This window comes from Dendrobates tinctorius, unplaced genomic scaffold (genome assembly GCF_039654945.1).
Source record: "Dendrobates tinctorius isolate UK_male_01 unplaced genomic scaffold, ASM3965494v1 ptg000091l, whole genome shotgun sequence".
Lineage (NCBI taxonomy): Eukaryota > Metazoa > Chordata > Amphibia > Anura > Dendrobatidae > Dendrobates > Dendrobates tinctorius.
The window spans coordinates 5,912,274-5,936,115 of NW_027361759.1; the positions used below are offsets into that span (position 1 = coordinate 5,912,274).

General features: G+C 45.7%; 1 protein-coding gene across 8 annotated transcripts in view; it reads left to right on the forward strand.

The window, feature by feature from the left end:
• The window catches only part of GPM6B (glycoprotein M6B), a 224,795-nt gene that overhangs the window by 196,596 nt on the left and 4,357 nt on the right, over window positions 1-23,842 (forward strand). For 7 of the 8 annotated variants that reach the window (XM_073586216.1, XM_073586215.1, XM_073586212.1 and 4 more), the window contains 5 exons: window positions 11,770-11,956; window positions 15,848-16,004; window positions 17,550-17,721; window positions 18,990-19,063; window positions 23,462-23,527. In XM_073586216.1, the coding sequence (XP_073442317.1) occupies window positions 11,770-11,956; window positions 15,848-16,004; window positions 17,550-17,721; window positions 18,990-19,063; window positions 23,462-23,527 (656 nt within the window). Of the gene's footprint in view, window positions 1-3,882; window positions 6,113-11,769; window positions 11,957-15,847; window positions 16,005-17,549; window positions 17,722-18,989; window positions 19,064-23,461; window positions 23,528-23,842 lie in introns of those variants that run through there. The other variant, XR_012234228.1, reaches the window with a different exon arrangement.

Here is a 23,842-nt window from a genome sequence, read left to right on the forward strand (position 1 = left end):
TATATTTTACTCTGACTGCAAATCCTCTGTAATTCCATTGTATAGCTTTCTGTATATTTCTGTAATTATCTATTGCGCCCTTAAGGCAATTAAACCATAAAATTAATCTTGGGCTGATGCTTTTACTCTGATTACGAATCTTAGAATACCCAGCGGGTAACAGGACATCCTCCCCGGCGGCCATTTCCTCTAGGTGCACTTCCCTTACTGACCTGAGAGACAAAGGGGGCGCCGGAGAGCTGTGCCTGTGTAGTTGCATCACATTGGTGACGTGGGAGGAACGGGTCCTGTTTCCTCCACATTGGTGGCAGCGGTGGGATCAGAGTAATAGTGTGCGTGGGACCCCTACTCCCAGACACTAGAGACTACCAGCGGTAACTTTCACTGCTGGGGTCTTAAGGTCAGCCCAGCACTAGACGGTCAGAGTGCAAATATAATAAGTTGTGTGCGAGGTCAGGGTTGCAGCTGTGTCAGTAACCAGAGGTTCCCAAGATGGCGGAAGGCACCAGGAGTAAGGCAAAGGGGGAGGCCAATGCTATGGTCTATGAGGAGGTGGTGGAGGACAATACCAATAAAGGCGAGGGGGAGCTCAGCCAGGGCTCCCCAAGGAGCCAGACCCCTGTGTTCAGTCCCGCAGTGGACTGCCCACCACCTGCCCGCCCCAGCCTGTCCAGATCAGAGGCCCTTTTCTAATCGGCTATGGCACAGCTTGAGGCTGGTAATGACGCCGCCCATGACAGACTCCTGGTGGCGGCAGAGAAAGCAGCAGAGCGTGAGCATACAGAACGTGTGCTGCAGGCTGCAGAACGCCGTGAAGCTGCGGAGTGCCGGCACCGACTGGAGATGGCTCAGCACGGGCTCCCGCTGGACGCTCCAGCCCCACCGGGGACCAAGGCTTCCAAGGTCCGGGCGGAGGACTTTCCCCTGCTTGAAAAGGATGGAGACCTGGATTCCTTTCTGATGGCCTTTGAGAGAACCTGCCTCCAACTCCATCTGGCCCTGGATCAGTGGGCAAGGTACCTGACTCCCCGTTTGAGGGGTAAGTCCCTGGAAGTTTTGGGGGACTTACCTGCCGGGGAGGAGCAGGACTACAACAGCATCAAGCGGGCCCTGATCCAGCACTACAACCTCACCCCGGAGTCATACCGCAGGAAGTTCCGGAGCCTGCAGCGGAGCTCAAAGGACACCTGGACCGACCACATGCGGGCACTGCTGAGAGCTGCGGAGCACTGGACCTCGGGTCTAGAGCTCACCACCCGCCAGGAGGTCCAGGAACTGTTCGTCACGGAGCAGTTCTTGTGGAACTGCCCAGAGGACCTCCAGCAGTTCCTCCGTGACTGGAAACCAAAGGGGGCTTCTGCTACAGCCGCCCTGGCAGACGAGTATGCCAACAACAGGGCGTCCGAGCCAAAGAAGCCTGCCAGCAGCACCTGGAGAGGGGGTAAGCACTATCCTGCCCCTGTCCCCCCAGCCCCCAGAGTGCAAGGGGTGTACCCCCCTGCTGCCCTCTCCAGGCCAGGAGCAGAACCCAGACGTCATCATTGCAACCAGCCAGGACACTTTTTAAGGCTGAGTGTCCCCAGTGCCATAAGGCCCCATCCCTGTCCCAGAAACCGTCCACTGTTTTGTGTGGGGGAGGGGGTGGTGGGAGGTCTCTGGACAATTACCAACCCGTCACCATCGGCCGCTCAGTGGTCATGGGACTGCGGGACACAGGCGCTGAATGAACCCTGGTACATCCTGAGGTGGTGTCCCCTCAAGACTTGGTGCCTGGGAAAACCCTTTCCATCTCCGGAATTGGAGGTGTTGAACCGGTGCTGCCCGTCGCCAAGGTGTTTTTGGACTGGGGCGCTGGGAGGGGAATGCGGGAGGTGGGAGTAATGCCAAATATTCCTGCCAATGTGTTGCTTGGGACCGATTTGGGGCAGCTAGTGTCTCAGTATGTGGCCACTGAACCCCCAAGTCTGGCTCCCCAAGAGTGTCATGACTCTACTGTGAATGCTGATGTTAATGTGTTGAATGTGCCTCCAACAGGGGAGGAGGGAGTGAAACCTGATGGCAAGCCATGCACTGACACTGCACACACAGGGCTCACAGTGAGGACAGGTGAGAAGACTGCAGGGGAGAGCTCAGAGGTGGAGGGAGGGGCTGCTATGGGCAGTGTAGGGACCCTAAGTGAATCCAGCCTGCTGAGTCTAGGGCCTCTGCAGAAAGAGGAACAGGCCATGGGGGAGGGGCCATCCCGGGAGAGGAGCCACCAGGTAAGACCCCAGGGCAGGAGTTCCCCGCATCCGGGATGGCAGGAGGCCAGGGAAGTCTGACTGACCCGGCGACTTAGTCGGGGGCCGAGGGGAAGCAGGCGCTACCTGTGGTCTCAGCGGTCATGGCCGCTGTTACCAGGAGTAGGAGCGCCGGAGCCCAAGGAGCCTCACGGAGGTCCGACGGTTTCCCCCTCTCCGACCAAGTGGCTGCCGAGTCAGACAGCGGCCAGGAGACAGATCCCGGGGAGCTGTCAGGATGTGGCTGTTTCGTCAATTCTTGCTACATCGAGTCAGGGATTTTAGGCAGCTTTGGAAGCTGATGCTTTCCTGAAAGCTCTCAAGGAGCAGGCGGCACAGCCTCCCCTGGAGTCCGACCGCGAGTGGTCTGGGACCAGGGACGGCTGTACCGCGTAACGGTCCAGCAGGGTTCACCGGAGGCGTGGCCCAGGGATCAACAATTAGTGGTACCCTATCGGTTCAGGGCAGAATTGTTGCAGATCGCACACGAGATTCCCATGGCCGGACACCTAGGGATCGCTAAAACCAGGGCCAGGCTAGCTCAGCATTTCTACTGGCCGGGAATGAGGACTGAGGTGATTGCCTACTGCCGTTCGTGTGACACCTGTCAGAGGGTGGGGAAGGCGGGGCGGCGCCCGAAAGCCCCACTGGTAGCGCTGCCTATCATCGAAGAGCCTTTCTCGAGGGTGGCAGTGGATCTCATTGGACCTCTGTCCACCCCCAGCCGCTCCGGGAAAGGCTTCATACTAACGGTAGTGGACTATGCCACCCGGTACCCGGAGGCGGTAGCTTTGTCATCCATTCGGGCTGACAAAGTGGCCACTGCCTTACTGAGATTTTCTCCAGAGTGGGGTTTCCCCAGGAAATGCTCACCGACCGAGGGACCCAGTTCATGTCGCAGCTGATGGAGTCTCTCTGTAAGCAGATACAGGTGCAACATCTGGTAGCCAGCCTGTACCACCCACAGACCAATGGCCTGTGTAAGCGGTTCAATGGCACCTTAAAGCAGATGCTGAAGATGTTGGTCAACTCCAACGGGAGAGACTGGGAGCGGTATCTCCCACACCTGCTGTTTGCCTACCGGGAGGTCCCACAGGCCTCAACAGGGTTCTTCCCCTTTGAGCTCCTGTACGGGCGACGTGTACGGGGGTCCCTTGCTCTGGTGAAGGAAGCATGGGAAGGGGATTTGGCCACCCCTGGAGTGTCGGTCATTGAGTATGTCGTGCGCTTCCGGGACAGAATGATGGCCTTGACACGGCTGGTGCATGACAATATGGCCCAAGCCCAGGCTGACCAGAAGCGGTGGTACAACCAGAATGCTTGTGAGCAGACCTACGAGGTGGGTCAAAAGGTGTGGGTACTGGTCCCCGTACCTCAAAACAAGCTTCAGGCGGCCTGGGAGGGTCCATACCTCGTGCACCAGCGGCTCAACGCTGCCACCTATCTGGTCACCCTGGGCCACGCCCGTGGAAGGAGGAAGGCCTTCCACGTGAACATGATGAAGGCCCATCATGAGCGGGAGGCTTGTACCCACCCAGTGTGCAACCTTCCCAAGAAAGGAGAGGTAGAAACCCTTCTGGATCTGCTCACCCAAGCCAAGGTGGGTGGCTCCATCGAGGATGTGGGGGTTGGCCACCAGCTCGGAGGACCAAGGTTCCCAGCTGGGGGTCACCCTACACCCCTTTCGGGAGCTGTTCAGCAGCCTGCCCGGAAGGACTGAGGCAGCCGTCCATGACGTGGACACGGGCAATCACTCCCCGATCCGGCGTTCAGCGTATCGGGTCTCTCTTGAGGTGCAGCAGCACATGCGCCAAGAGATAGACGAGATGCTGAAGCTGGGGGTGATCCAAGTGTCCAACAGCGTGTGGATTTCGCCTGTAGTCCTCGTCCCTAAAAAGGACCGAACTACGCGGTTCTGCGTGGACTACCGGGGGCTCAATGCTGTGACGGTCACCGATGCGTACCCAATGCCGCGCATCGATGACCTGCTCGATCAGCTGGCCGGGGCCAAGTACCTGACCATCATGGATCTGAGCAGGGGGTATTGGCAGATTCCCCTCATCCCTGGGGCACGGGAACGCTCTGCCTTTATCACCCCATTCAGACTGTACGAGTCCACGGTGATGCCATTCGGCATGAAGAATGCCCCTGCCACTTTTCAGAGGCTGGTCAACACGCTGCTCGAGGGACTGGAAGGGTATGCGACCGCGTACCTAGATGACATCGTCATCTTCAGTCCCACCTGGGAGGATCATCTAGAGCACCTGGCGCAGGTGCTCGGGCGGATCCAGCGAGCAGGCTTGACCATTAAGCTGGAAAAGTGCCAGCTGGGTATGAGTGAGGTCCACTACCTGGGACACCGGGTAGGTGGGGGAACCTTGAAGCTAGAGCCCGGGAAGGTGGATGCCATGACATCCTGACCCACCCCCAGGACCAAGAAGCAGGTGATGTCCTTCTTGGGGACTGCCGGGTACTATAGGAGGTTTGTTCCACACTATAGTGCCCTGGCCAAGCCCCTGACAGGCCTCACCAAGAAGAGGCTGCCCGTCGCAGTCGACTGGACAGTCGCCTGCGAGACAGCTTTCCAGGCGCTCAAGACCGCCCTTTCTAGCTCTCCTGTACTACAGGCAGCCGACTTCATGCGGCCGTTCGTAGTGCAGACCGATGCCAGCGACTTCGGCCTCAGTGCTGTGCTCAGCCAGGTCGACACTACGGGCCATGAACACCCCGTTCTGTACCAGAGCCGGAAGCTCCTGCCAAGGGAAGTGGCCTATTCCACAATGGAGAAGGAATGTCTGGCAATTGTGTGGGCCCTGCAGCATCTGCAGCCATACTTGTACGGATGCCAATTCACCGTGGAAACAGACCACAACCCCTTCAGCTGGTTACACACGGTCTCTGGGACGAATGGGAGGTTGCTACGCTGGAGCCTCGCTCTCCAGCAGTATCACTTCACCATTTGCCACAAAAGAGGCGGGGACCATGGTAACGTTGATGGGTTGTCCCGGCAAGGAGAGGGTGCGGAAGGACGCAGGGGGAACACAGGAATGTGATACCCCCTAGCGCCCTCTAAAGCAGGGAGGTATGATGAACAAAGCAGGATTTAGTGCTCCAATGTTGAATAGCAAGGCCTTTTAGTATGATAATGAGATAAGGTCCAAAACAGAACTTCAAAGCGTGAGTAGGAGCCACGCCAGCATGGGGCAGGAAGGCACCTGGGGGCTTCAATTAGAATATACCTGTCAGCTAGACACAGAAATACACATCCATTGTCTCTCCCAGCCACCCCGACTCCATCCTAGGATCATGGATTATGAGCACATCTTTCGAGTTATGGACGCATGAAAAATATCCGAGTGACCCTGAGGAAATCGCGCATCTGGCAGTGCGACTCCTGAGGCGGTGAGGGTTCTGGGGCTTGAGATACATAGATTGGCCCTCCACAGCGACCCAATGGGGCAATGTTTGCTCTCCACACGACAGGCAAACCAAACAGCATTCACTGGTACCTCTCATGTCCTGATCCGATCATGCTGTTGTAAGTTACCCCCTTTCTTAGATATTGGGAATAAGTTCTGCAGGGAGCTAAAGGGTGGAGATTATTAGCCCACCCTCTGACACAGGGGGAGGGACCTAGCGTGCTTAAGAACTAGCAGCCCATGGCAGAGAGTCTCTCTCTCACAGAAGAACCAGACGATGATGATCTAAGAAGGAACTGGGGACAGATCTGCCAAGGGGAGCAGCGGCCCATGCTTTGGGGTCTGTCCGGCAACTAAGATTCTTGTAACTGTGGACTGCAGAGCTCCTGGCACCCACATGCAACCTACAACCTGGTAAATTGACCTCCAGCTTAATATCTCTAAGTCTTGTACCCTTATTGTTATATTTTACTCTGACTGCAAATCCTCTGTAATTCCATTGTATAGCTTTCTGTATATTTCTGTAATTATCTAGTCGCCCTTAAGGCAATTAAACCATAAAATTAATCTTGGGCTGATGCTTTACATAGTAACATAGTTTTGAAGGCTGAAGGAAGACCTTATGTCCATCTAGTTTAGCCTATTTTTAGTGCTGCTGTTCTGCATTGTTGATCCTGGGGAAGGCAAAAAACCCACAGAGTAGAAGCCAATTTTCTCCATAAGGAAAAAATTCCTTCCCCTAAGCTGGGTCAACCATCTACCTATAATATTATGTTATTCGTAATCTTCTATACTGTTACACACAAGAAAAGCATCCATTCCTTTCTTAAATTCATTCAGTGAGTTGGCCATCACCACTTCCTCAGGAAAAGAATTCCAGAGCCTCACTGCTCTTACCGTGAAGAACCCTCTTCTATGCTGGTGCAGAAATTGTCTTTCCTCCAAACGAAGAGAATGCCCCCTTGTTCTTGTCACAGTCCTTGGTACAAACAGTTCATTGGAGAGATCTCTGTATTGCCCTCTGATATACTTGTACATATATATTAGGTCTCCCCTAAGTCTTCTCTTTTCTAGAGTAAATAGACCTAATTTTGATAACCTTTCTGGGTATTGTAGTGAACCAACTCCATTTATCATTTTAGTAGCCCGCCTTTGAACCCTTTCAAGTTCAGTAATGTCTTTCTTGAGCACCGGCGTCCAAAATTGCACACAATACTCCAAGTGTGGTCTGACGAGTGATTTGTACAGAGGGAGAATTATGTTTTCATCTCGTGTCCCCAGACCTCTTCTAATGCATCCCATGACCCTATTTGCTTTGGTGGCAGCTGCCTGACACTGGGCACTCCAATTTAGCTTCTTATTGACTAAGATGCCTAAGTCTTTTTCCATGTCTGATTTCCCCAGCAATTTCCCATTTAGTAAGTAATTGTAGCATCTGTTTCTCCTTCCCATGTGCATAACCTTACACTTATCTGTGTTAAACCTCATTTGCCATTTTTCAGCCCTATTCTCCAATTTACTCATCTGTCTGTAGTTGCAAACTGTCCTCCTTTGTGTTAACTACCTTGCATAGTTTTGTATCATCTGCAAATACTGATATTTTACTGTGTAAGCCATCCACTAGATCATTAATAAATATATTAAATAGTAGGGGGCCCAATACAGAACCCTGTATTGTATTACAGGTCGTATTACTCTGATTACGAATCTTCGAGTACCCAGCGGGTAACAGGACATCCTCCCCGGTGGCCATTTGCTCTAGGTGCAGTTCCCTTACTGACCTGAGAGCCAAAGGGGGCGCCGGAGAGCTGTGCCTGTGTAGTTACGTCACATTGGTGACGTGGGAGGAACGGGTCCTGTTTCCTCCACAGAAGGTGTCATGGTGAAAATAATATTATTTCTAAGCTTTTTGCCTAAAGAGGTTGCCCAAAACTTTTAGGCCCATAGTAAAAAAAACCCCAAAACACTAACAGAGGCAACTACCTGCCTATTGTACCAGGCACTGGCACAGAGCTGTCACTAGCTGCTGCTCTATGTCAGCCGAGCAACTCTTCTTACAGGCTGCTGTGTCGTCGGGGCGTGACTGCTGGCGTCATGCTGATTGATAGCTAGCTTCTTGAGGTAAGTCCCCCTTCACATATCCGTGTTTACAGCACATGTGGCATTTGTTTATTTCACGAATAACACACTCATTATAATCTATGGTGCTGCACACTTGGCAGTACAGATGACAAGGTCCAATACAAGTCTATGGATCCATGTAAATGCACACAGCACAAGGGTGGGCATCCTTGTGTCTTCTGTGTGCTGTACGTATTTAACATTGTAAATTACAGGAGAAGCTTTGAAATTGATTTTTCTCAAGCCATACCGTAAAAAAATGGATCGCACACTGATCCAAAACACTGATTACACCGATACCATTTTTCCGGTACCAGCAGTTTACAAACGCGCAAAGGGAGTTTTAGGTAGCGGGGAGCTGGTTGTTAATCAGCATGACATTGGAAGTCATGCCTCATCAGTGGTTTCTCATCCGAAATGTTCTGTTTCTCTGTCGATGTGACGTCAGCAGAAGTTGCTGAATCACTGGCAGGAGCGGTGTGTGACTGCTCTGTTTTGGCAGAGGTCGGTGCCGGGCAGAACTGCTAGGTAATTAGCATGTACCTGCCTATTAGTTATTAGGATGCTTTCACATTGTGTTCTGTCCCCTCGTCGGGACATATGTCCAAAATCCCCCCTCAATAAGGGGTCCTGACCATAGGCTGTAATTGTGACGGCAGAGCAAACGTACTCTCTGCCGTGCATCATTTTTGGGAGTGTACACCGACAGGAGGCCGACACTCAGATGTAGTCCACCTCCTGTAGGCGTACACTCTCGAAAAAAGTGCACGGCAGAGCTCATGTTCGCTCTGCAGTCACCGTTAGTCTTTTGTCCCCGTCTTCACATGCGTCCGGACCCCTGTTTTGCGGGGGATTTCAGATGTATGCCCCAACGGAGACGCAGAGCGAAATGTGAAAGCACCGTTAGGCACATTGTTAAAATAAAAAATAATCTCAGATAACCCCTTGAACGTCTTTAGTTATACTGGTCACTATTTTCTACGTCAGAAGAGCCATGACTTCCTTTATGATTGTAAAACAGCTGGGGGTAATACTCGTACAGGAGGAAATTTTTCTTTTTCTCTATGGTAATCTCCACCATGAAAGTAGGACCTTGTGTCTCAAGCAACATATGCATTGTATTAGACTGCATTGTTTAGACAAGAGTAAAGTCTCCATAGAGCGCATGTGAACGAACTCTGTGACAACTGGAAGGACATCTCTTTTGCCGTTGGCTATGAAATGCTTCCCATGGTAAAATATTTGCTTTAGTGAACTGATATTTACACGACCCGTCTTACCCGTGCAGGGGCAGACACTTCTCAGCTGTTGAAGTGGAGTATCTTATGTAGTGGATGTACAGAAGCCATGATTATAGGAACATTGTGCATATGTATAGGAAATCCTCCCATCGGATGGTAATTGCAGCTGCTGATTGTATCCCGTTACTATTGGAGCTTATCCTAAATAATTTTCTACAGCAAAGCATTAGACTCTTGATTTATTTTGTTATGCATCAGTTTATGATGTTTATAAACCTCACTAATCCTTTGGTTTACTTGTTAGCAGTTTATTAGTTCTAAAGAGGAACATCTCCTATCATCTATTTCCTCTGTTTTAGGTGGGTTATAATGAGTAGTACATTCCAAAAATGTACAGAATGTTGGGATTTATGCATAGTCAAGTATTTATATTGTGCTTTAAAATTATTCCATAATCTATGGGTTGTGGAATGAAGTATAACTAGGAGTCCCCAAACTGGGCAGAACAGAATGGGCGACTTTTCTTTTTTTTTTTTTCATAAACGTTAATGAAAAACCAGGTCAGTAACGCTCATGTAAGCTGTCAATCTTTAGCGCTTAATGGACGTTATAGACAGGTCTCCATTGATCTACTTTTTACAGACTGTCCTTGAAAATAAACAGTGGTGAATATACAGAGGTGCAGCTTTCTCATGTCAATGAATTTAGTGACTGATTTCATCAGAAGTTACAGACCCTCCTAATTTGTGAGTTTAAAATGATATTTCAGCTTCTTTAGTGCAAATTGTAAAAGAAAGTTATCCTTAGAAAATGACTTATTGTTTTCATCATGCTTTTGTGTTAAATGTTTTCTTTACATTTCGACTTTTTTATTATTATTTCAAGATCCTTATTAAAAAAAAAAAAAATGTTTTGCAATCATGCAGTTTTGACAGTGGCGCTGAGGTTTCTTAAAACTTGTTCTTCTTGATCTTTCAGGAGAGTTTTCAGTAATCTCACTATTATCAAAGGCAGGGTTACAGTGACAGCTAACCCTTCCATACACAACTGATGACACGGGACCCACTAATCACAAATAGGTGATGACAAACATGACCCTGCACTCCCTCCATTCACAATGACTTTTGCCCATGTTCGTTAGATGCTGCAATACAATAGATACGGTCGGGATCTGACCATTATCTACGTACATGTGTTATTTCTTGAAACAGGAGGCCTGATTTTAAACAGTAGGTCATTTTTGATGATTGTTTCCTTCAAAAACTATATTTAAGTTTTAAAAAAAAAGTTCCTCCCTTCTCCCGGAACAACATTTCTATTGTCCATTGTTGTTGTCTGGTACTGCAGCTTAATTTAGACTTCTACCACACTACACACTACCAAGTAGGAACCATAGCTTTTTTTTAATAAAATGCCATTTGCTTATTTTACGGTCTCCCTTGTCATCCACTGACTTTATGATGCATATGCATAATTTTATCTTCCTTATTCACAATTGTCTAATTTTATGGGCTATTTTTTATGCCTCATTAGTATGAAAATTTTAATTTAAAGAGGTTGTCCACTACTTTATCATTGACTTGTCTTTAGCATAGGTCATCAATGTCTGATCAGTCGGGGTCTAACACCTGCTACCCTCATCAATTAGCTGTTCTTGGTGATGTCGGCCGGGCTGGAAATGCTCAATTGCAGAGCTGCTCCGTGTTTTGGTAGTGGCCGTGGCTGGGTACTGCACATCCGCCTCCTGTTCAAATCAGTGGAAGGTAGATGTGCGGTACCCTGAAAACGGCACAGCTCCATAATTGAGCATTTCCGGACGCCGGCTCCGAGGACAGCTGATCTGTGGGGGTGCTCGGTGTCGTACCCTAACCGATCAGCCATTGATGACACATCGTAAGGACAGGTCACCAGTGATAAAGTAGTGGACAAGCCCTTTTAACTGATTATATTACTAAAATCAGATTGAATTAGAAGAGTTTGCATATTTTACCCCCTCCCATGCTGTAGGTGCCCTCGGACTCTTAACTATATCCCTATGAACAGCATTCCATGTCCCCATATAATGTAATTGGTAAAGCTGTTTTAAAGAGAAATGACTGTATTTCAACATATTACATTAGATATGTGAAAGCACTTTCTACTTTACAGTAATTTGGATTTGCTTCCAGAGCCGTTATTGGGATATATCTGGATTCATTGTTCTAACATATCCATCTGAGACTATCAGATTTGCAGTGTAAATATCCCAGAACAATATTGAGTGCTGGAAGTTCATCTGATGAGCCTGCCAGGCAGAATATTAATGTCAGACTGCACACTGTGTTCTGCCACCACCTCTTGTATAATGAATTATTTTGTGCTGATCAAGCCATGTGCAAATCTTGCATGCTTGTTTGCTAGATTTATGTGTTGGGAAATGAAAGTGCCTTCAACTACTTTCCATAAACACAAAAAGGCAATTTAAACATGCGGATGACCTGATTGAAAGTGTAGCAGTCCCATGTACATAGTGCCAACTTGTTCGAATATATATTTTGTAAATCTTTCTCCCTACATTGCATCTTGCATCCTTTGTTATTATGACCTAGTTTCTTGTTACCTGGGGGAGGACTACTTGCAGTTGTAGCACAGCTAGTAACAATGGCTGCTGTATGCACTTGTGTGAACTGGTCACCCGCTTTACTGACTTTTGCCTCTCTCCATGTGCAGGTTGCTTTGAATGCTGCATTAAGTGCTTGGGAGGAGTTCCATATGCTTCACTGGTGGCGACCATTCTATGCTTTTCTGGAGTGGCCCTCTTCTGCGGCTGTGGTCATGTGGCCCTCACTGGAACAGTGACCATCCTTGAACAGCACTTCTCCTCGAATGCCAGTGACCACGCTCTTCTAACTGAAGTGTGAGTATCTACCCTAAAAGACCTAATGTTATACAGGTCAAGTGCTTACACCACAGACTAAAAATTTGTCAAATATTTGCTGAGCCAAACTATTAAATTTGTAGCAACTGTCTCATTTATCTACAGAAATCCATACACATGATAAATAAATAGCCCCGTACAGATGAATAGAATGGAATCTGAATCACAGAAATGGCTGCAACAAATTCATCATCTAATATCAATAGAGCAGTCTTTACCATCTTGACTCAAATTGCCACTTAAAGTATGACATACAGATATTATCCGTTTCTTGTACAAAAAAAAGTGTCAGTGGTAGGAAAAGTCATAATTCAGTCCCATTGGGTGCAAATACTTAAAGGGTTATCCAAGAGTTAATATTTTTTTTAAATTTTTTTTGATCAATGGGTTTAAGTACTAGTGATGATCAAGTATACTCGTTACTCGAGGTTTCCCGAGCATGCTCGGGTGATCTCCAAGTATTTGGATGTGCTCGGAGATTTAGATTCTGTCACTGTAGCTGCATGATTTGCAGCTGCTAGCCATCCTGAATACACATGGGGATTGCCTGTTTGTTAGGAAATTAGGCTCAAGGACACTGTTCTCTCCTGGTTCTCCCACTACCTTTTTGACTGCTCCTTCACTGTATCTTTTGCTGACTCCTCTCCATCTCCCATCCCCCTTACTATTGGGGTTCCTTAAGGTTCCATCCTAGACCCCCTCCTTTTCTCCTTGTACACTGCTCATATTGGATGAACAATCAGTAGTTTCTGTTTTTAGTACCATCTCTATGCTGATGACAACTAAATATACACATTGTTTCCTGACCTTAACCCTGCATTACTACAAAATACCAGTGATTGTCTTTCTGCTGTCTTCCTCTATTTAAAACTGAATTCGTCAAAAACTGAACTCCTTGTGTTTACTCACTCCAATAACCTAACCTATGCCCGATAGTGCCATTTCCAAGTGTGGTCTCACCATTACTCCCAGCAACCTGCCCGCTTTCTTGGTGTCATATCTCACTTGCCACATCTGATCACTCGCCCGCTCATGTCACCTACACCTCAAAAATATCTCTAAAACTCGACTAATCTGTCTCCGTCTTACCAAATTCTCCCCTCTATTATTCGTCCTGAATGCAGCAACCAGAATCTTATTCCTTTCCAACCATTACACCAATGCCTCTGCCCAGTACCAGTCGTTGCACTGGTTGCCCATCCGATACAGATTTCAATATAAACTTATTACCCTCACCCACAAAGCGCTGCATGATTCAGCACCACCCTACATCTCCTCCCTTGTCTCTGTCTACCACTCTACCTGTGCCCTCCATTCTGTTAATGACTTAAAACTAAAATCCTCAATAATCTGAACCTCCCATTTCAGTCTCCGAGACTTCTTGCATGCTGCTCCAATTCTCTGGAATTGTCTATCCAGGACAATTTGATTGATCAACAATACTCACAGTTTTAAGCGTGGCCTAAAAATGCATTTCTTTAGACTGGATTATCGCCTCAACATTCTTATCTAACCATGTTTGGCCCATACAAAATTTTCTTCAAAATCATGACCCTTGTAGCATCTGTTCACACAGCTTTCATGCACTTAATAGCCCTCTGTGTCTGTACTGTACACATACTGGCTGGTGACAGGTTCATGCAGCATTAAGTGTATACTCTCTTTAGTATATTATGGCTGTATCGTGCAGTATAACCCATTTTTACCATTTACCTTTCATGTCTCCCCTATTTCCTCATAGATTGTAAGCTTGCGATCAGTGTACTCTCTCCTTTTGGTATCTGAGTTGTTTATTCTATATTGTCTTTATTGTCTGTACAAATCCTCTCTAAAAATCTAAAGTGCTGCGGAATATGTTGAGCATATCTCGGGATCTATTGTACAATTGATAGGGGTGTCAGGACCTATACCCCCAATGATCTGCGGGCAATTCAATTGCCTACTCATTTAGAAAAATCAAGAAAAAAGTTGGGTTACACTTTAAACATAATAAAAAAATTTTTTTAAAATATCACTTTTAAGACTCAGTGTATATTATGTTCAATACATGTCCAACAAATTAAAAAAAAAATTTCTTTGACACATGAAAGACTAAATGCTATGACAAATGAGACCGTGTCTTCAGTTTTTAAGATATAGGAAATTATCGCCTATGTCAAAATTGAACCGCTTTTTGTTTTTACAATAAACATTACAGGTCCCTACCACATGTCTGTTTTTTTTCCATCTGTATAACATTTATACCTGTAATGTCTCAATCCTGGCGTTGTGAACATTACAGAAGGCATAGTTCATAGAAAGTGTCACAGTAGACAGGTTTATTGATCTCCATTTGATCTACACCAGACTTTGCAGTGTGTAAGTTTATCAGATATGCTTACTATCTATGGAGGCACATAGTCTAGAAGACAGAAGTCTAGTTTTCTGTTTCTACTGTTGCTCTACAACCTGAGCAATGTATTGTGTTTTGCACGTCTTACTAGTTGGACTCTGTAAAGTTCTTCTTTTAACAGGGTTAAACGCATACTGTAGGTCAAAAGTTGACTGAAAATGGCTAATTTCAACCAAACCACTACTGGGTGAAATCTATAATAATGTGCTACGCAGCTTCTGTCCGGTTGTAACTTGGTGACGTCACATCCAGACAGAAGCTGCCTTTGGCGGTAGCACTGTGCCTCTTCTGCCCCCCGCACACTCCCCGACACCATATACCTTCCTAACACACACCTTCCTCACCATGCCAGCCGTCATCACACACCTCTTGCCATGTTAACCCTCAACACACACTCCTCCTCAACACACACACCTCAACACACATTCCACTCACGTCCCCCCCTCTTTCACTCCACATACGACCCTTTCTCTCACGCCGTATCTCATACTAACGCCGTCATCGCTGCTGCTCCACGATCTTCGTCGGCATCAGCACGATCCCCGACATCTTCCGCCGGCGCCATCCTGGATCCAGACGTTGTCCACGCCGGCGACATGTTCTTGCGGCGACGCCATTTTGGATCGGCGAAATCCCGCGATACTCAAGATGGTGTCGGCGAAATCTTGCGAGATTTCACCTACGCCATTTTGAAGATCGCGGGAATAATTCTCAATATTACTGTAACACACATTAAGTATAAGAGGGGGGAGATGTGTATCCTCAAAATTCTTTCATTTGGTGATATGAACCCGGATGTCAGCATCATATTTGCTGCTGAGATATGATATTTCCTCTTTTAACAGGGCTGGGTTTTTGTGAACATCTAAAGAGATAGGCGGGATGGCTGTTCACCACATCTCCTTCTCAAGGTGTGCTGCTCACAGTGCCGTACAACACATGGTCAACGCTACATCACTATCCTCCCGATGCGATAGCATCCGGCCTTAATCTAGTCTACAATAAATGATTATGGTATTTTAGCCAATTAATGACAGATAATCTTCGTATGGGCAAAAATATAAGCTAAATCGTCTGATAGGCACAGGTCCGTGAAAGGTCTCTGACAAAAACATTCCTAGATCTTATCCATAAAGATTGCTCATGCTTCATCCGCTCACATTGGCTATAGCCAGTTTCAATGCCTAGAACAGCCAGGATGGGCTAAAATGTGCATGGATGCGTCGGCCGTCTGATCATTCACTACTAGACAATGGTTTGTTGCCTAAAATTGACCCTCACAAGTTTATCACTGAGAATTTAATTCAGTCCAATTCCCTATCTCGCCATAATGTGCTTATGTCATTGCGCTCTAGGATTGCAGCATGCTCACCACCATAAACCAAAATGTGACCCCAACCTTAATAAATGATTGCAAAATGTAAATGTATTACCTATTGTAATGCGTCCTGACATGTGGATGTGTTCCTGTTTTCCAGAATCCAGTTAATGCAGTATGTGATCTATGGAATTGCTTCCTTCTTTTTCCTGTATGGAATCATTCTGCTGGCAGAGGGTTTCTACACCACCAGCGCCGTAAAGGAAATGCACAGTGAATTTAAAACCACAGCTTGTGGACGATGCATCAGTGGAATGGTGAGAATATATGTGTAAGAATATTGCTTCAAGATAAAAGGGATTTTATTACACTGGAAAATGATGCAAATTAGACAGAGCTTTTTTTAATTATATTTTTCATAGTTATTGACGATGGGCAGTATAGGGCCCTTGTGCAAAAACAATATATGGGCACTTTCTAGTCAAATGGAATTCTACATTATGATGAACTATCTCTACTGTGGTGGTGGAAGTGTGCCCCTTTTTCTCTTAGGCGACAGTGTGGTCCCACAGGTTGTACCTATTTATTGTATGTCCACGCCTGACGGTATGGTGTGGAGGCAAACACCGTTAACTCCTTCATGACATATGATGTACAGTTTTGTCATATGTCATGTCCCTGACTCTGATGCGAGCTTGCCCGCCGAGGCCACATCTTTCCCGGCAGCTGTTGGCTGTTTCACTCCCTCATCACGTGCCTCTAACACTCATAGGTGGAGCAGATCTCCGCTCGTGGATGTTAACTTGTTAAATGCCGCTGTTGATCTCTGATGGGAGCGCTTCATTCTAATCGCCCACCGGTGCGCCCGTGACGTGATCCTGGGGCGCCGTTGTGTTGTCATGACAGCCGGTGGTCTGCTGAAGACATCCACTGAGGGCGCAAAAAATAAACCCTCACACAGCCTCATATCCTAAAAATGTAAAATGTTACAGGTCTCGGAAATGGCAACACAAGCAAACATTTTTTTTGTTTGCTAAATTCCGATTTATTTATTTTTCACTACCTAAATAAAAGAAAATAATATATGTTTGGTATTGGCGTAATCCTACTGACCTGTAAAATCATATTCACAGGTCAGTTTTACCTTATAGTGAATATGGAAAATAAAAAAAAAAAATCAATAGTGGAATTGCACTTTTTTTGCAATTTAAACGCACTTGGAATATTTTTCTCGCTTTCCATGATAAAATGAACGGTGTTATTGAAAAGTAGAACTTGTATTGCAAGAAAAAAACCCTCATGTGGCTATGTGCAAGGAAAATTGGAAAAGTTATGGCTCTTGGAAGAAGGGGAGTAAAAAAAACAAAAACAGAAAATTGTCCGGTCATTAAGGGGTTAAGGTGGTTCTAAAGAATTCTAACCTGAACTTGTAATGAGTGGAGGTTCCAGTAGAAGCAATCATGGATGATATTGGGTCATGCTAAATATTCTCGGTTAATTTGTTAATTTATTATCCTTTTATTTTATTCTCTGGGGTAAAATGAATAACGTAGCAGACCACTTTTCATACCATTACATAGGCTTTGTTCATGTGTGTAATGATTGAACCTCCCTCGCAATTTCCATAACTTTCCACAGAAACCTCCATGGACCTCATTATTAGTCATCGGGGTTTGTCAATCATTGTCTGGATTTGTGTCTTGATAGATCTTTCATAGCTAGCAGTAACACTAATATGAACAGTGCCAATGAGACCTCCAAAAACACACAAGTGACAGTGAATGAGCCCAGTAACGTGCCCGGAATACCTGGATGTTTAATTCAGGAGACTGGTTTCTCGTCTTCACTTCTTGTTCCATCAGTTTGTGTTTCTTACCTACATCTTGGGAGTGGCCTGGCTCGGAGTGTTCGGCTTTTCCGCAGTTCCTGTTTTCATGTTTTACAACATCTGGTCATCTTGTGAAGTTCTCAAAGGGCTGCCTGTAAATTACACTACAACCGCGGAGCAGATATGTGTGGACATCCGGCAGTATGGTATGACCGTTTTCATTTTAAGTTCCTTGGGGTCTGTGGAAAAATAAATTTGGCAATTTAGTTAAAATGAACAAACTGAGTCTGTTCTTCCTTACCTTTGATATTAAAGGGAATCTGTCCGCATATTTTTATCCCTACATAATGCTGCTCTCAGATTAGGTGACAGAGACTCTGATTCCAGCAATATGTCACTTACTGGGCTATTTGCTGTAGTTTTGATGAAATCAGTGTTTTATCAGCTGGAGATGATCACTAGAGGAATAGTACACCTGCTGACACATATTGCTCCATATTCATGAACTTTGTATAGCCCGCCCAGCTTTTTGCCTATGCACAGTGTACTCAGAAAGCTGCCAATCACTAGTGTTGTCACAGTTATACAGAGCTCAGCATTCAGAGTAGTGTAGATCTGTAGCAGATAAAACCTGCAAATATCCTCTTAAGAGAGAAAGAGGACTAGAACTCTAGTGCCATCTATTTGGAGTAGCAATCCTGAAATTAAATACTCACTCTTTAAGGAGCCTTGCCACATGACGAGATCACACCAGACACTCCATTTGCCGACAAGTGTTTTGAGGTGTTTGCCCCTCATCAGTGCATAGCAGGAGGTCTGATTTTTCTAAGTGAGAGGCCTCTTTCAGAGGGTGTAAAAGGGAGAGTGCCAAGATTGCGTAAGGAGACATATAGGCCATGCAGTGCTCCTCCGGGAAGTTAAATATGCAAATATCAATTTCGGAGAGGACCCAAACTCTAGTGTCGCTTATTAACAGTGATTTTATCAATACTGCAGCAAGCAGCTCAGCAACTGATACATCGTTGGATCAAAGTATTTGCTCTTATATCATTCTGCTTTCATATAGGCTAGCAAAAAAACTCATCACAGATCCCCTTTAATAGTGTCCTCTCAGATGGGAAAGGGTGTGCTGCTGCTTAGGCCTTGGTGTATGGAACGGTGCACAGCAATGGTGTAACATGCATAGGAAAGTATTCCATGTATAGGAGGTCTTCAGAAGACGTTACTTGAGGTGGGTAAATGTGGCAGAGGGGCGGTAAATCAACAGTGCTCAATTACTAGTGATATCTGGAGAAAGTGACAACAGTACCGTTAAGAAGAAAAAATAACACATTTCAGGAAAAACTATTATTAAGCGATCTTCCGATTCACTAATATCCCTTCCATGTTTGCTTAGGCACTTGGTCAGTGGGTGAAGAGTAGAGATGAGGCTCCAGTGTCTGCAGTAGTCTCACATATTTGTGTTTCTTCGTAGGTATAATTCCATGGAATGCCTTGCCTGGAAAAGCTTGTGGATCAGCGTTGGGGAACATCTGCAGTACCACTGAGGTATTTATCTGAAGATCAAAAATAAAATAAACTCTGAGAAACAGAAATATTTGGGATTACAAAAAAAAAATCTTTATTGTAGGGTTTTCACTATAAAATCCTATATACCGTATATGGTTTCCTACACTCAAGTTATACATTTCAGCAACTGGAGTAATCCTTCTCCCAGGAATATTGTCACCAATCTCTTACCATGAAAAACCTTTTGTTACTCTTTTTTATGCAAAGAGCCACTAGTGCTAGACCTGTAACTGAACCCAACCGGCCTGTGTTCCCTGACCGCCTGTGTATTCACGTGTGGAAATGAGCGTTGCTCCATGCACCGTAACATGGCCATAGTAGTTTTGTGTGGAAGATACTGGTTTTCTGAATGCATATAAGCAGGAAAAATTGCTGCGCATGCGCATCTCCTGAGTAACCTATCTGTTTCTAGGAGTGGGGTTTATTTGTGACAAGGCAGGGAATTATGTGTAATTTTGTAGTTTTTTTTTTTTTCAATTTTGCTATTAATGCATGACAGCAAAAAAATAAATAATCTGTCATAAAGGGCTGGCTGGGGGGTTCCTCAGGAACTGGAAAAAAATAAAAATCTAAAGGGAGTCCTTATAAACAAATGTTTACATACATTTACCAGCAAATCATATTTCTTTTGTTTAAAGGGTAATCACTATAGAAATCAAATGACAACTTTTTTGGTTACACTGAGCAGAGACTGTCAGTGGGATAGGTGCCTGTGAGGATGGGCAGTAGGGAAACGTCTCTGTTGTGACCTTATACCATATACTGTCTTATACCATATACTTATACATATAGCTATCTCCAGGTCACAGCAGCCACTAGCATTAAGAAAGACAAGGTGAACAGCAGTGTAAGGAACCTCCTCTTACCTAATCATCCATGGTATCTCCAGTACTGGATCAGAAAAACAAGGTGGATAAGAGTGTGAGCAGATTCTTCTTACCTCGGCACCCCTGGCATTTCTACTCTGAGAACAGAAAGACAGGGTGGACAGCATTGTGAAAAAGTTCATTTTTTTCAGTACCCCTGGTATCTCCAATATTAGATAAGATAGACAGGGTGGACAGTAGTGTGAGCAGGCACTTCCTCACTGAACACACTTTGTATTTCCAGTATTAGATCAGAGAGACAGGGTGGACAGCAGTGAGAGCGGCTTTTACCTCTGCACTCTTGGTATCTCCAGTAGGAGATCAGTTAGAGAGGATGGGCAGCAGTGTTGAGCAGCAGCTTCTTACCTCAGTACCCTGGTATATCCAGTATTACAGTGAGTATGGAAAGTATTAAGACCCCTTTAAATTTTGCACTCTGTTTCATTGCAGCCATTTGGTAAACTCCAAAAAAGTTCATTTTTTTTCTCATTAATTTACACTCTGCACCCCACCTTGACTGGAAAAAAAAAAGCAGAAATGTAGAAATTTTTGCAAATTTATTAAAAAAGAAATACTGAAATATCACATGGTTTTAAGCATTCAGACCCTTTGGTCGGTATTGAGTAAAAACACCCTTTTGAGCTAGTACAGCCATGAGTCTTTTTGGGAATGATGCAACAAGTTTTTCACACCTGGATTTGGGGATCCTCTGCCATTCTTCCTTGCAGATCCTCTCCAGTTCCATCAGGTTGGATGGTGATCAGCCACTTTCAGGTCTCTCCAGAGATTCTCAATTGGGTTTAGGTCAATGCTCTGGCTGGACCAGTCAAGAATGGTCACAGAGTTGTTCTGAAGCAACTTTTTTGTTATTTTAGCTGTGTGCTTAGGGTCATTGTCTTGTTGGAAGGTGAACCTTCGGCCAAGTCTGATGTACAGAGCACTCTAGAAGAGGTTTTCATCCAGGATATCTCTGTACTTGGCCACATTCATGTTTCCTTCAATTACAACAAGTCATCCTGTCCCTATAGCTGAAAAACACCCCCATAGCATGATGCTGCCACCACCATGTTTCACTGTTGGGATTGTATTGTGCAGGTGATGAGCAGTGCCTGTTTTTCTCCACACATATCGCTTAGAATTATCACCAAAAAGTTCTATCTTCGTCTCATCAGACCAGAGAATCTTATTTCTCATAGTCTGGGAGTCCTTCATGTGTTTTTTAGCAAGCTCTATGCGAGGTTTCATATGTCTTGCACTGAGAGGCTTCCGTCGGGCCACTCTACTCTAAAGGCCCAACTGGTGGAGGGCTGCAGTGATATTTGACTTTGTGGAACTTTCTCCCATCTCCCTGCATTGCATCTGTGGAGCTCAGCCACAGTGATTTTGGGGTTCTTCTTTACCTCTCTCACCAAGGCTCTTCTCCTATGATTGCTCAGTTTGGCTGGATGGCCAGGTCTAGGAAGACTTCTGGTGGTCCCAAACTTCTTCCATTTAAGGATTATGGAGGCCATTGTGCTCTTGGGAACCTTGAGTACAGTAGAAATTCTTTTGTAACCTTGGCCAGATCTGTGCTTTGCCACAATTCTGTATCTGAGCTCCTTGGTCAGTTCCTTTGACCTCATGATTCTCATTTGGTCTGGCATGCACTGTGAGCTGTGAGGTCTTATATAAACACGTGTGTGCTTTTAAAAATCAAGTCCTATCAGTTTAATTAAACACAACTGGACTCCAATGAAGGAGTAGAACCATCTCAAGGAGGATTACAAGGAAATGGACAGCATGTGACTTAAATATGAGTGTCTGAGCAAAGGGTCTGAATACTTATAACTGCTAGGGACGGCGGAACGCACTAAATATAAATAATAGAAAGTGCGGTCGCCGCCCGGGGTCCACCGTGCAGTAGGTGTAAAAACCGCTGCTAGACAATGGCAGACGCGCTATATGGTGGTACAACGCGCACGGGTTAATTGCCACCCGATGTGCGCTGAGCGGACTCTGTTAACATACAGAGGCGCTGTAGGGAAAATGAAACATAAACGCCGAGCCTGTTAGCTTCACAGGTCTCAGCTGGATTGTACGCACGGTATACGGTCACAGGACACGACCCAAGACTGAGGTCGGTGTCCGTCTAGGCCTACCGTGCGTGCGGCGTCGCTACCGCGGATGCCGGTAAGTGCGGCTAACTACTGCTGCTATACGATAGTGCCGTGAGGCGTGACACCATCGGACGCTAGTGTAGAGGTGCAGTATGCACTGTGGCCTATAGCTTGCCACTGACTGGCGCTGGCTATCTCTCTAGTTCCCTATCCACATACGTAATATCAGAGGGAGGGGAATCTTAATGAGTCAGTCACCAGAATCATACATCCATCACCATTCACAAATAGCAAGTATAGTCTATACTAGTGCATGGCCGAGCGGCCATGCGGGCCTTTTATAGCCATGCGCTTCCGGGACCTTCCAGACCTCTGAGATGGGCCAATCAGATCAGGAGAAGGACCTGAGCACGTGACTCCCGATCTCCACTGGGAGATCGTCTCGTGGGAATACCCAGTAGCGCGGCGAGAGGACTTAGCCTCTGTAGTGGTTTCCTGCAAAGCAGGTTGCTCTACCATTGCTGGTCCAGAGGTGGCAGCAACATCCAGACCCAGAGAGCTGGTCTGAGCAGGGCGCCTGGATCGCCGAGATTGCTGTGCAGGTCCCTGAGCGGTCGTAAAGGTATGGGAGACCGCTGGATGTATGGCTCTGGATTCCTGCTGTGCAGCTGCAGGATTCCGACGCCTAACATTAACCATGTGATATTTCAGTTTTTCTTTTTTAATAAATTTGCAAAAATGTGATTTTCAGTCAAGATGGGGTGCAGAGTGTACATTAATGTGAAAAAAAATAACTTTTTTGAATTTACCATATGGCTGCAATGAAACAGAGTGAAAAATTTAAAGGGGTCTGAATACTTTCCATACCCACTGTAGGTCAGATAGACCGGAAGGACAGCAGTATGACACCTTCTTATTACCTCAGCTTCCTTGGTATATCCAATATTAGGTCAGACAGACAGGATGGACAGCAGTGTGAACAGCTTCTTCTTACCTCAGTACCCTCGTGTATACATTATTAGGTCAGATGGACAGCAATGTGAGCAGCTTCTTCTTACCTCAGCTTCCCTTATATATCCATTATTAGGTCAGATAGACCAGGCGGACAGCAGTGTGACAGCTTCTTCTTACCTCAGTACCCTGGTATATCCATTATTAGTTCAGATAGACAGGATGGACAGCAATGTGAGCAGCTTCTTCTTACCTCAGCTTCCCTGATATCTCTAGTAATAAATTATTATAAACCCCTCCATCTTCATACAGATGAATAGAAGGTGTTATAAAGCCTCTTATTTTCATATAGTATTCTGAAACCTGTACATTTTTCTCCAATTGAATCACTTCTTAATAAAAGAATGTTTATCACCTATATTTTGTATACTCATTCTGAATTGATTCTCTCATTTCTTTTCTAGTTTTACATGTCCTACCACCTTTTTATTGTGGCTTGTGCTGGTGCAGGTGCTACTGTTATTGCACTGGTGAGTATAAATTAAGGTCTCCAGTTTTAGCATCTCATTAAATTATTAGTTATTTATGTATTAGCCTTTTCTATCCATCCATTTCTGTTGCTGAGATAAGTTAAGATATGGAAAGTGTCCAGAATGTCTTGTTGTACCAAGTCATTATATACTTTGTTTTCATTTCAAGTGTTTAACGTGCTGTGTTTATAACTGTTGTGTTCAATGGAAACTAAGCACCACATAAAATGATTCCTACCCCCAAAAATGCACAAGCAGTCTGATTAAAAGTGCTCTTTAGTAGCTCCTCTACACTTTTAAGCCATTTCTTGGTAG